Source organism: Ictidomys tridecemlineatus, chromosome 9 (assembly GCF_052094955.1).
Source record: "Ictidomys tridecemlineatus isolate mIctTri1 chromosome 9, mIctTri1.hap1, whole genome shotgun sequence".
NCBI lineage: Eukaryota > Metazoa > Chordata > Mammalia > Rodentia > Sciuridae > Ictidomys > Ictidomys tridecemlineatus.
In genome coordinates, this window is record NC_135485.1 from 132,194,891 (window position 1) to 132,210,190 (window position 15,300).

At 43.5% G+C, this 15,300-nt stretch overlaps 1 protein-coding gene across 3 annotated transcripts in view; it reads left to right on the forward strand.

Moving 5' to 3' along the window:
• The window catches only part of Rnf150 (ring finger protein 150), a 311,923-nt gene that overhangs the window by 161,703 nt on the left and 134,920 nt on the right, over positions 1-15,300 (forward strand). For 2 of the 3 annotated variants that reach the window (XM_078022089.1, XM_005327564.5), the window contains exons 5-6: positions 3,725-3,821; positions 9,630-9,840. In XM_078022089.1, coding sequence (XP_077878215.1) covers positions 3,725-3,821; positions 9,630-9,840 — 308 coding nt within the window. The remainder of the gene's footprint in view (positions 1-3,724; positions 3,822-9,629; positions 9,841-15,300) is intronic. The other variant, XM_078022090.1, reaches the window with a different exon arrangement.

Here is a 15,300-nt window from a genome sequence, read left to right on the forward strand (position 1 = left end):
CCCAGAGGCACTTTACCACAGAGTCCTATTCCCAACCCTTTTTATTTATTTTTTGAGACAGTTGCTGAGGCTCTCGCTAAGTCACCGAGGCTGGCCTTGAATTTGCAATCCTCCTGCCTCAGCCTTCCAAGCTGCTGGGTTACAGGATGTGTCACTGTGCCCAGCTGTGTTGAACTCGTTCCACAGTCTTTGCCTCCCTGTGATGACCAGGAGGAAAAAGTTTGAGTCTTCCTCCTACATAACCTTCTGTTATATTTCCAATTTGTTAGGATTGTTAAGAGACAGACTGTCATGACCTATTGCTCCTCTATGTGTCCTTCCTGTTCCCCTTTATGTCCTTTCTAGGCAGCACTTGTTAAAATGTGGGAAGGGTCAGGGCTCTGCTGTGAACTGAACAAATAAGATGGGTTCAGATTGCACCTTAGAGGTGTTTCCCGAACTGTCGACCTGTTTCACTTAACTAGATTCTTTCTCTATTCCTTTAGTGACTTTTCTTTCCATTTAGAAGGGGAAAACTATTTTGCAACCCTAATTATGAAGATATAGTTTACATATTTGGTGACTGGCACAAGAAATATGGTGCTAGAAATTAATAAGTATTTGTTCATCATACCATGACCGCCCTCTATGTCTTTTTCTTTTTTTTCTCTTAGTTCATAATTTTTTAAATTGTAGTTATTTGCTTTCTGTGTTAAAATGGTTCTACTGAAGTATGGAAATCATAGTAATCATAATTTCTGAAATTAAGGTGCAGTACAGTGCTATTAATGAGATGAATGATGGCTGAATATGAAGGAGTACCAAGAATTGTGTTTAAGCTTTGTGGGCAGTGTTTTCTGCCCACCCCCAACCATCACCAGCACCACCACAGTCATTCACTTGCAAACTCGAAACCTGCAAGATGAAATTTCATCATGAGATACTGAGTCTTAGAGAGCTAAGGTGAATTGCCCAAGACTGAAAATAACAAATAACAGTGAACCCGGGATTGTAAACTTTCCTTGGTCTTTTCATTTTAGTTGACAAGGCTGGAGGGCTGTGCCTTGTAGGGAGGGAGAGGCCTTGTCTTATTCATCCCTGTACCCAGCTCCTGGCACAGAACAGAACGGAACAAGAGGGTGACATAGCTGGGGCTCTATTTTAGGAAGATAAATCTGGCAACAACGAGTGGGATGAAGAGAACAGGAAAGTCCTGGCAGCTCAGAGAGCAGCTAAGATGCTCCTGCAGTAATACAGGGAGAAAGATGAAGGAATGGTGAATGAGGGAGCCACAGAGGAGAGCAGAGAAGCCATGAATGGGCAAAGACAGGAAGAGAGTGCATGGATGAAAGCTGATGAGTGAGCAGAGGCTGGGAGAGGGCGGGTCCTTGGATAAGTAAATATCCACTCACATGGCAAATGTGCCCTGAGCATCAGCTGCATACCAGAAACTAATGGAGATGCCAGGATACAAGAGGGAATCCAACAAATGTGGATTTTGCTCTTGTTGACCTTGTATACTAATTGGAGGATGTCTCAGAATTCTCCAGGAAAATTGAACAGTGGGAGAGAGAGAGAAAGCGCCCAATCTATACAGAGGTGTTTCCAGAAATTGACTTGCATGAGGAAAGGGGCTGTTAGGTCTGAAGTCTGCAGAGCAGGCCTAGGGCTGCAAACTCTTGGGCCAGGAGCAGATGCTACAGTCTCGCAGGATTTCTTTTCAGGGAAAACTTTGCTTTGCTCTGAAAACCTTCCAAATGATTGGATAAGGCCCACCCAGATTGCTGAGGATCATCTCCTTTCCTTAAAGTCAACCAGCTGTAGATACTATCCATATCTGCAAAGCACCTTCACAGCAACACCTGGGCTAGTATTGACTGAACAGCTGGGTACAATAGCACTGAGAGTTGGCACAGGAATACCAGCCATCACAGAGGAGAGAAAGCTGATGTGCAGAAATCACCAGGGACCTTCGAGAATAAATGCAGGCCAAAATGTTAAAGCCCTAAGGGTTGGTGCTGTCACCATCCTTATTCCTGCGCTCATGCAGAAAACAGATGAGTCATCTGCCTCCCAGGAACAGTCAAATGGGACCAGGATGTCTGACCTTTTCCCCAAGAGTCAGGCCCTTGTTTCCTGAGTAATCATGGAACCTTAACCCAGGGAGCTCAGCCTTGCTTCCTGGGGTGCAGGGAGTGGTTTCATCCCCAGGTACCAGTCACCCTTCTCCTGGTGGCCCTGTTCCCCTACCCACCCACCCACCCCGACACACAGTGGCCTGGCTGCCTTCCAGTGCCCAGCTCGGGGCTGTGTCACTTCCTCAAGTCAACGTTCTCTGAACTTAGGCAAATCTCACAATTTAAGCCCCACCTCCAAACCTTCTGACCTTCGAAAGTGGTATCATTTTCACCAAGCAGTCTATTCAAATCCTATTTTATTCGTATCTGCCTTTCCCGTTGTTCTGAGGAAAGGCCCGAAGTCACTGTTGTGCTGATTCATGGTACTGAGCCCAGTTCTTGGCATATACTACCTGTTAAATAAACAAATGGATAAAGGAAGGAATGAATGAGATCTATGCTTTCCAAGCAGTTGATCTGCAGGGCATTCTGGACAATGACCTGGAAATACCACAGCACAGCCTGTGGCTCCTCTGCTTTTCTGGTTCCCAGTCTGATCCCACCCTGTGTACCCCTCATCCTGTCCTCAGAACTTGAGTTCTTATGGATTTCTATCTAAATCCTGGCATTTCCAAGACTCTTCTCTAATATGGGGGTACTTTTTAAGCATTTGAGCCCAAAGCCCCTTAATACAAAACAAATGAGGCTTTTTTTCAGAACTGTTAGAACAGAAGAAGACGAAAATGAGAGAACAGAATGGAAGGATTCAAGAATAGAGCTCTATGCAGCAGACAGATGCAGGCCCGGATGGAATGTCCTAGAAAGCTCTCCTACTGAAAACTGGCCATGTTCTCTCTCCTTGCTTCAGGCAGGAAATTCTGACTGCTTTTATGCATGGTCTGGAGTCTTGTGAGCTAGAAGCTCCTGATATCTCTGTGTGGGATTTTGTGAGTTGTTGAGAGAAAGTTCTGTTAGGAAACCCTCCTCATGCCCAATTCTGCCATCATATGAAGGCCCCAACTGGCACATGAGATTGGCCACCTGGTGGAGCACACCAAGGTGCAGCCAGCCACAGGCACCCCCAGAGGAACCACGGTGTCTCCTGACCTGACAGCAGCCGTGACAACGAGGAAGTTATTTGTGTTATTAAATGCTCCCAGGAGCTCTTACGCCCTTTATGTTTGACCCAAATATTCATGAAAGTCAGCCTTTACTTTGCAGTTGTCTTCTGACTGTGGGAAATGGAATTTGGATTTTTAAAAAAAAAAAAATTAGCCTCTACCGCGTCATCCTGCAGGGTCTCTTCGGGTTTCGCCACTTGTGTTCTTACCATTAAACGTTCCTCGTATTGAGGAAGAGAAAAATCCCTCAGTTTCTACATTCTCTATACTGTCTGAAGCATGGAAAAGTCCATTGTAAATCAGATAGGTCAATCCCGGGATCCAAACAGATTTTGGACCAGGGTATAGTGGGAAACCCAGTGGCCCAGGAACTAGGTGACCAAGTTTCGAGTCTTGGACCTGCTACCCATCCAGCAATTGAGGGACCTTGGGCAGGCTGCTGGTCTATAGTGGAACAGGTAGTCTCTGCCACCACCACCGCTCTAAGATGTATGGTTCTCATTGCAGGCATCTTTTCCACAAGTCCTGTGTTGACCCCTGGCTTCTAGACCATCGCACCTGCCCCATGTGCAAGATGAACATTCTTAAAGCCCTAGGGATCCCGGTAAGCACAGCACAGCCTACACCATCGTCATGTCTGTCTTTCTGCTTGACCCCCAGAGCAGTGAGAACGATTCTTACCTGGATTTTCTATGTCCTCTCAGTCACATAGCAATGATCTCATCCAGTGAGGCCCCAAGAGAACTCCATGTTTGAGAACATTTCTCCTGTCACTTTTTCTCAGTCTGAGGACATCACCCATTCCACCACATGCACTGAATTTATCCATGAGTCAAGATGCCACGGGTGCAGCTCACAGGCGTCTTTCTGGAGGGCAGCTGGTTCACCAGCAGAGGTACGCTGGGCCACTGCACATTGACCACCTCTGTGGTCATCACCCGAGCCTAGCCATCGAAGAGATCTGCATGCCACACTTTCAGGTGTTGCCCCATGGTCACCTACTTTTGGGAGGCAACAAGTCCCTTCCAGCTAAGGGAGGGCAGGACAGCGGCTGAGAACCAGGCTCCAGACCTCTGTTAACCCAGATCTCTGCAGAGAGCTTGGGCAAACAGGAAAGCAGAGCCAGAGACCCTTAAGTTTTGCACTATTATTAAGCTGCTTCCCTCAGTCACGTGTTTTCAAAAGCTCTCTCCAATGCAAGGAGAACCCGCCAGCTGGCTTGATGCTCCAGGGAAAGACTTTCCTGGGACGGTATCAAGTGAACCCCACAAGTGGTGGCTGGTGAGGCACCAGCTGCTGTGTGTTATCCCCTCTAAGCAGAAGAGGGTAGGAAATGAGCCAGTCTCAGAGATGTGCAAAAACATAAGGCACTGTCTAAAAGAAGCCGCACAAATACACGGAGCCAGCCTCCCGCATCCCGCTGTATTTGCTGCAACCTGCCTGTTTGTCACTTCTCACTAGTAATGGCAGAGAACAAAGAGAATGTTCACAGTCGCAAGGTGCCACTGAAAAAGCAAGGCATCAGATCACATATCAAAGTCTTTCTTAATGCCAAAGGGCTAATTAGGAACTTCAGAGTGACTGTTAGAGAAGACACCCCCCCCATGCATTCTGGGGACATGCACTGGCTGGGTTTCTCACCCTGCATCAGCTGCCCCGTGCCAGCTGTGTGCTGGTTTCCACGATCAATACACAAAACACAAATCAACTCACGTGGCTGGAGCTTTGAGCTCGATTTCAAAGGCAATGCATTAAATTTTCAGATCAGAGTTGCTAATGCGTAGTGCATTCAAGGTGAAAATCAATTACAGAGAATGTGAAATGTTAGTGAAAACTCAACATCGCTACCAAAAACTGATGACTTAAAAAAAAAAAAATCAAACCCAGTTTTGGCAGTTTTCACAGTTTGGCATCTCTAGCTGTGACCAGTTGTTTGATGGAAGGGGGACGTGCATATGTGTGTGCTTGCATGTGCCTGTGTGTCCTTGATGTCTGAAGTCTTCAGAATCCTCACAATTAAAGGACACAGTTGCATCCTTTCATCTGGTTCCTATTGTTGAGGATATTTTTCAAGATTGCAAGTGTTTGTCCTGCCACTCCTTGTGACAATCCTCTGAGTTAAATTCTGTACTAAATAATATTTGGCTTCAAATATAACTCCCACATGGGTACAGTTTCTCCAGAAGGTACTTGTAAAGAAGTTATGAATTATCACTCTTACTGTTGCTCAAGCAGAATTATTAAGTGGCCTTTGGGCTCATTTCCAAATGTAATAACATTTTAATTTTTAGCGATTGAGCATATTCTGGCCATGGTTTGAGGCCTGGACACTTGTCTGGATAGGATTTTGCTTAGCGTACTCGATTCCCAGAAAAAGAAACATCGGTAGCATCTTCTGGATTTTGCCAAGGAATTTTAAAGGCCACCCAAACAAGAGCATGACACACATCCGAGCCTGCCCCACAGAACAGAACATCTCCATGAAGAAGGCCCATGGTGTGTGCAACTCTGACGAAGCACCAAGACATATGGTTAGCCTCCCTGTCTCCGGGGCTCTTCCGTTTTTGTCCAAGAGAATGATAAAGTCAGAATCCAGCAGGAATTTGGGGCTTCATTTCATTCTGCCCTACCCTTGGGGAATAGTATGCCTAAAATATACCAATGATATGATTTCTGTTCATTCTAATAGCTTCCCATATCATTGGATATGCGCACAGCCTTAATTAGAAAATGCTTCCTGTGCTATCTAAAACCGTTTTTATGCAACTTATAGACACTGTCTTACAATTTTACTGTATCTTCATACACCATTTCTTCTGTAAGGAAGATTGGATAGAGCCTGTCACACTCTGATAATTGACATCTGTTAATCCATTGCTGTATCCCTAATATATGCTAAGAGCTCAATAAATGTGCAGAACTGTAACCCTCCAGAGGATTGCGGGCTGGCAGTGCATGACCTGTATTTGTGACTTACATCCTGTTTCCCCTTGAAACGGTGTCAACTCACAAACAACTTGGTTGTAATTCTGATTCATAAGATTGTCCAGATCCATATGGAATCTTATTTTTGTTTGTGGTTTTCATTTTTATTGGTCTTGAGTGTTCATTCGGCTGCCTATGCTATAAGGCAAATAAATATAAGTTGAATACCAAGAGCTGGGACATTTAATTTTCATCGTAGAATTCTCTACGTTGGACCACAGAATGAGAGCACACCTCAGTGATCTGAACGTCCCATCTCGATGAGTGCCTTTTCCCATCATATTTTGCCAAAAGAAATGTAAGAATGAACTGAAAACAGGAGAAAGTTTGTGTGGGTTTTTTTGTTTGTTTGGTACCAGGGATTGCCCCCAGGGGTGATTTACCACTGAGCTACATCCCCAGCCCTTTTTATTTTTTATTTTGAGATAAGGTCTTGCTAAATTGCCCAGGCTACCCTCAAACTTGCCATCCTCCTGCCTCAGCCTCCAGGGTCACTGGAATTTCAGGTGTGCCCACCACACCTGGGCAGAAGTTCCTTACTATCAGAAGGATTGTCACCCTTTTGTCTACCTTAGAGTGCTTAGTTCTCCTTGCAGCCCAGTGAGGAGCAGGTCTGTCTTTATAGGAAAACAGTTCTAAGGTCCCATAGAACTGGGAAGGGTCTTTTATATGCCAGCATACACACTCTTATCTCTGTGATCCTGATGTGAATAGTGTGATAACTACCACTGAGCAGAACATCCTCTGTGACCACAAGTTTACACACCAGGCTTGTCAGCAGTTAAGTCTTCGAGGAGTTTTCCCGGTGCTGACCTGAATTTCAACGCCTAAACAGTGTTCAATTGCAGATAGCATTGGACTTCTCTTGGAAACATTCTGATTGAGACTTTTCTTAGAAGGGTACAAATTTGGTTTCTTTTCAACACATTATTCTGTGTGATGAACCATGGAAAGTGGATTAAAGCTGGCAGGCTCTGGAAAGATGGTCTATTAAATGTTATGTCCAAGCCAGATTATGCATGCCTGCCACCACTGAGTCTCACTCAACTAATCGGCTTTTTCTCTTCTTCTGTCTCCTCTGTTGAGGATCTAGCACCTCTCTTACTGGCCTACAAAATAAAAGCAAAGAAATGCATGGCATGGAAATTAAGAAATGAATGAAATGAAAGAACAGTATCAACAACCAGAATCAGTATTTCTAAAAGCATGTCAGTTGCTGTTACATGGGATTGCTTTCAGCACTTCATGGCTGAATGACTGTCCCCCTTATGAAATCCTTTCCGCCCCAGGACCCCACACACAGTTACTTCTGTTTAATGAACATCTTTAAATAGCATACCTTTTCTTTCGCATACAACTTTACAGTTCTCAGAGTATTTTCTCAAATTGTCCCTTGATTAATCTTGGGCAAATACTAATGTGCCCAAGTTTTCAGAGCAGAAATCTGAGATTGAAATAAAATGTTCAAATCGACCTTTATTGAGCACCTGATAATTATCAGCATTACTATGTGGAAGCTTGAAATGCAAGATCAATATTCCATGGCTGCTTCTCTTTACCCTGCTTGTGGACTAGCAGAAGGCAGACACGCTAGCCAATGACCATCCATAGTGGGAAGAGTGTCAAGGAAGTGCTCCAGGATCAGTCAGGACAACTCCCTGGGAAGGTGGCATTGGCCTGAGACTTAAAGTGTGGTTAGGAATTTGCCAGACATCATGTGAGACCTGGGATGGGAATGGGAGGGTGACTGTGGCACATGTCATCCTGAGCAGAGGGACAGTGTAAACTGAAGCCCTGAGACAGGAGATGTATGGTGCTCCCCGGCCAAAGGCTAAGGGTGAGGTGGAAGAGGAGGTGGGATCCGGCTGCAGAGCATCTGTTTCGGCAAGCTAAGGAGCTGCTGATCCACTCCCTGGGAGAAGAGAAGAATCCTACCTGTGTTTCCTTTGGGAAAACAAAAAAATGTCATGATGAGAGAATGAGGCTGAAGGGAACTGAAGAGACCCGAAGGAGATGATTGGGGATGGGGAGGCATGTTCATAAACACACCTGCTGGTGTCCAACTTCAAAGCCAGTAAATACAGTAAATTTGATGGTCATTCTGTAAGTTGATTTTTGACAAATTGAGTTTTAATGAATGACTCACTTCCAATAGATATAGAGAAAGAAAAAGGAAGAATAGAAGAAAGGAATAAGGTAACTGTGAGGAGTTTGTGGGGTGATGGAGACTTCCAGCTGATCACTGGAAACACGGGGGTGTCCCTGAAGGCACATCCTTACACAGCCATGGAGGGGAAGCTTGGGCAAGGGTCCAGCACTTGGATCTGCTCTGGGGTCCCCATGAGTCCACGAGTTGTAGGTTTTGCCTTTTAAGGCTCTTTGAATACAGTGTTATCGTTGTGAAGCTAATTCAGTGTCAACCCCAAATTCTTTTCACATTCTATAAACACTGGGAGTGGAAAGACATGTCATCGTCATCCTTGAAGACAAAGGTGAAGTTCAGACCAAAGCTATTCTAATATTACTGAAGACCCTATCTTTTCACCACCACCTTTGAAAAAAATGATTTTCATAAGTTCCGGTAAAGACACAACAACTGAAAGTAATTTTAAAAACTTTTTGTGGAAGAGGGAAATATATTCTTTATTGCTTCAAAAAGCAGAACTAAGATCAGAGTGAGACTTGAAAAGAGTAAGATTTTGCCCAATAACAGAGATGCCCAATGATGGTACCTAACATTACCTGCCTACCAAGGCAGAGAGCAACTTTTGCTATTCAAAGGGAGAAGGCAATGTTTTTAAGGAGGAGAAATACTGTAATGAAAGGGTGATGGAATAAGATGGTCTCACCCTGGCTTTTTGATTCTAAGATTTAATTTAAAGGATTTGACTAATCATGTATGTTCAGTTCCATGTGAAGTTTAGGATATTTTTCTATAGTTGATTTTTGCTTGTATTTGTGTGTACATATATATCTTTAAGGAACAATTCAAAATGAGTCAAATTCTGCCCCATTCACACTTGAGTATTAGCATATTTGTAAACAGTGAAGGAATCTTTGGGGATAATTATCTTTTCTAGGTGGGATGTGCACATTGTCTAAAGGCTCTTCTATCACCATAAATAAATATATGTATTCTCCATAACTAATTCTTTAAAAGTAGAGATCTTGATATTCCTGGAATTAAAACTTTATAGGCCAACATGTAAGAGGAAACTTTGAAAATGAATTTTGGAAGATCTTTTCATGCTCATGTTAAGATCTTCTCATGTTAATGCGAATGTGGACTGTTTTCAAAAAAATTAGCTTAAGAAAACAGTACAAAAAAATGTTAATACTTGGTTGAGTCAAAATATTTAGGGTGTATACATAGCATCTCTAAATTGATGGCCCACTCTAAGAATCGATCTTTCCCTCCCTCCCCCAGCCCAATGCTGACTGCATGGACGACCTACCCACTGACTTCGAGGGCTCTCTGGGGGGTCCACCAACCAACCAGATCACAGGCGCAAGCGACACAACAGTGAACGAAAGTTCAGTCACCTTGGACCCTGCTGTCCGGACTGTGGGAGCCCTGCAGGTGGTCCAGGATGCAGACCCCACGCCCCAGGAGGGAGAAGCCATCTTCACCACCAACAGTAAGTTCTGCTGTGCTTAAAGGTGCTGTTACCAATCCCAAGTGGCTCATAGGTATGCCCAAGAAGAAAAGTCTAAACTGAAGGAGTATATCATTGCCAGTCTCAACAGCCATGCCTGTTGGACCCTAAGAAGTCCAGATCTCTCCAGAGCCAGCAGGGCAGACAGCACACCTGGCCCTGCACACCCACACTCACACCAGCGGCACACACCACAGCACCACACGTTCTCCAAGTCCAGAGTCAGGTAAGGAATAGGTCTTGCCTCTGAGGGTGGACAGCAGGTGAGAGAAGCAGCCCCATGGTGTGTCCAGGATGACTGGATAGGACACAGTCCTGCCCACTTGTGAACGTGAGGTGCACATATGTGCATACTTGAGCTCCATGAGTGTGCCTGTAGCTGTATGAGCTAGTTTGGACTATGAGCAGAAGGTCACTTTACCCATTGCTGTAGGACTCAGATATATAGGTATTTTATTTTTATTTTTATTTAAGGGACTGGTCTTTCTAAGTGGTGCAGGCTGGTCCCAAACACCTGGACACGAGAGATCCTCCTCATCAGCCTCCCGGACAGCCAGGGTGTCACCATGTCCAGCTTGAGTACCCCTTGAGATGGGCATTTTTGCAGCATAGCCTAAAGTCCTGAAAATGGTGCCCTGCATGTTTGAATATCTTCGCCTCATCTCCTGCATAGATGGTCACTGGATTCTGTTCTGTCTCAGTGCCCAAATATCTGTATGGGCATCAAAGATCAAAACTAAAATCTAAAGAATCTACTATTTAGTCTAATGTAGCAGAGATAAAAGCTTAGGAGTTCTAAGAAAATCAGCATGCAAATTAACTGTGGTTTAACATTAAAAGAGCAGGTGGATGTTACAATTTTTAAACAAAGCATATTTTTCTTGATAGAAGTAATTTATTCGCTATAGAAAATTTGGAAATAGATAAAAGCAAATTGAAACATCTTGGTGTATTTCCTTTTACATCATCCTCTTTTTTAAAAAAAAAATTATGCTAAACTCTAAAGATATGCATTTTTCTGATGAAGAAAGAAAAAAAATCATCCTGTTGAAAGATTGAAAGATAAAGAATGAAAACTCAGTCAAGACACCACCACCTAGCAATAGTGGCTTTTAATATGTGGCCATTTCCTGGTCATCTTTGGTGATAAGAGTTGAGATGATGTTACAGAATTTTCATTTTGAGGATGGTAACGTTAGCATTTCACCAAGCTTTCACCCAAGGTAACTTAAAGAGGGATTTGGTGGGAAATATCTTCCAGGTAAGTTTTATTTGTTTGGGATAAATAAGAGTTTTAACTTCAAAATTTAAATGTTTGGAAATTTTTTTTCTAAAACAATTTTACTTTTTATGTGTGTATCCTTGATCATTAAAATCTGGAATGTATTTCAAGACATTTTAGTTTCGACTAACTCGGTAATCACATGTAGCCAGTGGCTACCATAGCAGAGAACATAGATCAGGAATCTCTGAAAATGAAGAACCTGAAAGATTATTTGACATTTACCAGGATAAAGTTGTAAATTTTTAACAAAAGAAAACAATGGTCCAGAGGAGTAAATGGCTGACCCAGGTCAAAGAGTAAGTTCAATTTTCAGTGGATCAGGTGGTTTCATCGTTAAACCATTTATCAGACATCTTCTTCAATCATGATTCATAACTACTGATGATCTTAGTGAAGAATATTGGAAGGCCTGATAGAATTATTCTAGCAGCTCAAAAATATATAAAGCAAGAATATATTTAAGCCCATAAAAGACCAAAAAAATGGATCATTATCCTTACAAAGAATGATTATTTGATTTTCAAGAGACAGTTTGTCCTCTGTGAGATTCCTTATTTTGAAAGTGGCTTCATACTTCCTGTGTTTTAGCAAAGCCCAGATGGCAAATGAAAAAGCATTTTAATTTAATGTGGGTTAAATGACATTTAAAGTGAAATAGATGTGAATACACTGTGGGTAAAATACATTAAAAAATGAAATAGACTGTGTCCATGTAATTCACAATCCCCAAACTACTTTGTGCAAAGTATTTGAGTCAGGGCGCTTGGGTGACAGCAGGCTTTTGGTAAATAACTTGAGGTCAAAGCGTTCAACCTAGGCTTGCAGCACATATTAAAAATGCCAGGTAATTTCAGAGGAAGGTATTGGCAAAAGTGAGATGAAGAGTTGGGAGTAACCAGATCACATCTAGTTCAAAGATTGATTGCAAATAGCAATGTGGCTAGAAAGATCCATTTCTGAGCACAGAAATGGAATTTTTCTCACAAAATATTTTCCTAGACCATATATGTCTGATTAATTTTATTTATTGGGCTTTCACAGAATTTTATGGCCATAACCATTAAAGAAATGGCTGTAGACTCTTTAAGGGGAAAATTCTCTACAGATTTTTAAATTGCCTGGTGTCTTTGTCAAGTATTTAATCAATAAATGAGCAAACACAAATATATCACTACATAAATGAAAAGATCCAAGTTCTAATCAACATTAGTGTAATCAACTCTCTAACTATTTCTAAAAATAATGTAGATGGAGACATAAATATAAATGAAGATACCATATAGCTATAAATCACCAATAAACAGGTTGGACTTGACTTTTCTCCAAATTCTCTTTTCCCTCATCACATCTCCACAGATTCAGGAAATTACAGAAAAGAAAGAAATAATAGCAGCTAACAAATACATAGTCCCAGATATGTACCAAGCACCTTTTAAGCCTGTTTATCTGTTAGTTCACAACCACCTACAAGGTAAATATCATCTGTATCCTCACTTTACTGATGCAGAAAGGGAGGCCCAGATCAAAGTGGCCAACCCGAGGTGGTTAGCTGGTGACAGGTGGAGCTGGAATTCCAACAGGGCTGCTGGCTCCAGGGCTGTATGTACTCAGATAATGAAAATGGGGGGGGGGGTCTAACACAGTTGCCTACACACTCCTCACTTTGTCGACTTATTTATTTCCTGCTTTCTCAAAGATCTCTGAAAAGATCAATAATTTGTTTAGCTCCTCCACCTTCATTCCTATCTCTTTTCTCCCCTTTCCTGGCAAATCGTGCTGATGTGCAGCTGATCCAAAGCATGTCAAGGCGTTCTAGCACTCCTGGGGGCCAGGTGTAGAGCAGACTGGCTTTAGAGTGAATACCTAGAAAAGGAAACAAGAAAAGCATTTATGGCACCTAGGAAATCCAAGCTTGATGCAAGCCTGACTCTGGGAGAGAGACATTCTCAACCATGTACCTCCAGTGCTGCCAAAGGTCCTCCTATTGCAACCTCACAGGGCAGGTCCCCATGGCAGTCTTGCTCCTCCACCTTAGTGCAAGGAGTTGTGTACATGGATGTCCTTATGCCACCCGCCAGTCTTATCTGCAGGCCTGCCAGTGCCACTGCATGCGGCCATCTCCCTCCCCAGGCTTCAGCTGCCGGCTCTTGTGTTTTCTTCCACAGGGAAACAAAGTTTCTAAGGAGCAAAGGGAAACACACCTAAACAAACAGCCCTGTGTGTTTAGAGATCTCAGAGAGGAGCCAGAGAAAGACACTGAGGGAGAAGACTTCATCACTCCTTCCCAACACAGCACCACTTGGCATCCGCTCAGGAGGGCCTGAACTCTTCCCTTTATCGGTCAAAGAGCTTGTTAACTCCACCTTCCATTCCTTGACTTCCTTATTGAATCACCACAAGTCCTATGAGGTTGCCTACAAGTCATTACCCTCTTGCCATCCTCCCACCTCACACTGGAAGGAACCAACCCTCAGCCTAAAGAGTAGAGGGTAGAGATGGACAGAATGGAGAAATCAGAAATCTACCCCAGGACATTCTGAGAAGCCCTTGGCATGACACCTGTGGCCAGGAGAGATCTGGTGTCCAAACTTTACAAAAAGAAGCAACACTCACCAATTAGTGTGGATGCTCAGAAAACTTGGCCAATGGAAATGAAAGATAGTTTGGGTTTCCTCTGGAAACATCTTTGTTCTCACTTCCTATCATCGCTGATCCTTGGGGAAAGAACAGTGCATCTAACATCTAATGTGATTAACACACATGATTTGTGGAGTCTCAAATCACATCTTTATTCTTGCCACATAAATGCTTAACGTGTATGGAGTAGGTGGAATGTTCCCTGCCCCTTGATGCAGATCCCAACAGTCCTAGGAATCGTCTGTTAACCCTTAGGTAACTGACAGTTCTCAGAGTCCCTTTACGGACCAAACACAGAAACAGAGTGTCTCGTTTCGTTTTGTTCTGCTGTTTGGTTTGGTTTTGCTGTTCTTTGCTTTCCCACCAGGCCCTTTCTCCTGTAATTCCACAGATCTCTGTGGCTTATGTGCAAGACCTTCTGCAGTCCCCACCAGCCCAAATGGCTGCTGCCTCCTAAGGTTCCCTCCCACCTCCAGGAGCTCCTTTTGCCTGGAGTCCACATCGAGCCTCGTCCAGCTCACTCTCCCACATGGCCACGTTGGTACACTCACATGCCACCTGCCCTGACCACACACTGGGGGGCGAGCAGGGGCCTTCTCCAACATCCAACCTCACATTGCAGACAAGAGGGACCCCTGAGTCCATACTCTGTTCTATCTTTTCTGAAGTTTGGCTGAAACATGCTTCAAAGTCCTGTGCAGCAGCCCCTCACAGGCTTAGGGCTGGGCGGTTCCCTTCCCACCCTGTTAGCTGGAGGAATGGATTTGCTTGATGACACTTTGTCCGTAGATCATCTCTGTACCATCCTCCAGCCCTCCTCTTCTTTGCTCTCCTTTGTATTGCCCCTAAATGGATGATGGGGTCAAGAATCATAGGACAGCTTCCCTTCATGTCCGTTGTACATCCAGAAAGATGTACAGGCAGCAGAAGGGTAGGTACAGTACAGACTGTCTCCTGCTTCTTGGCTCTCCACAACTCTTCAGGAGAAACTGAGGCAGGCAGAATCCCAGAGAGCACAAAAGAATTTCCTGAATATTTCCTGAATATTTTCATCATCTTCACCTAAGGACCTCAGCACACTAAATATCACACTAAACTACAGTCCGTTTTAAAAGGCCCTAGAGACCTGCCCTTCTGGAGGAGATTTCACATATATATTTGCATACTTTTGAAAATGTACTCATGAGACAAAAATAATAGCTAAGGCAGGATGATATTGTAGCATTGAAAAGAAAAAAAAAAGTCACTTTCATGCCAGATCTAACAGCTATCACCACAACCACCCAGGACTCTCCAGGGACAAACACTTCAAACTAATTATGGAAAAAACTTCCAAAGTGTTCATACAGACACTTGTGCTTGGCCCATGGAGTGATTCACTTTCTGTGATTCAGGGAACTCAATAAAAGCTCCCTGGGGATTCTCCACTCCTCAGGACATATGGTCTTCATATCAGACCAGAAATGACATTTGCTCATAGGTTTTAAGTTTATTTAGGGAACAGCTGATGAAGAAGCATT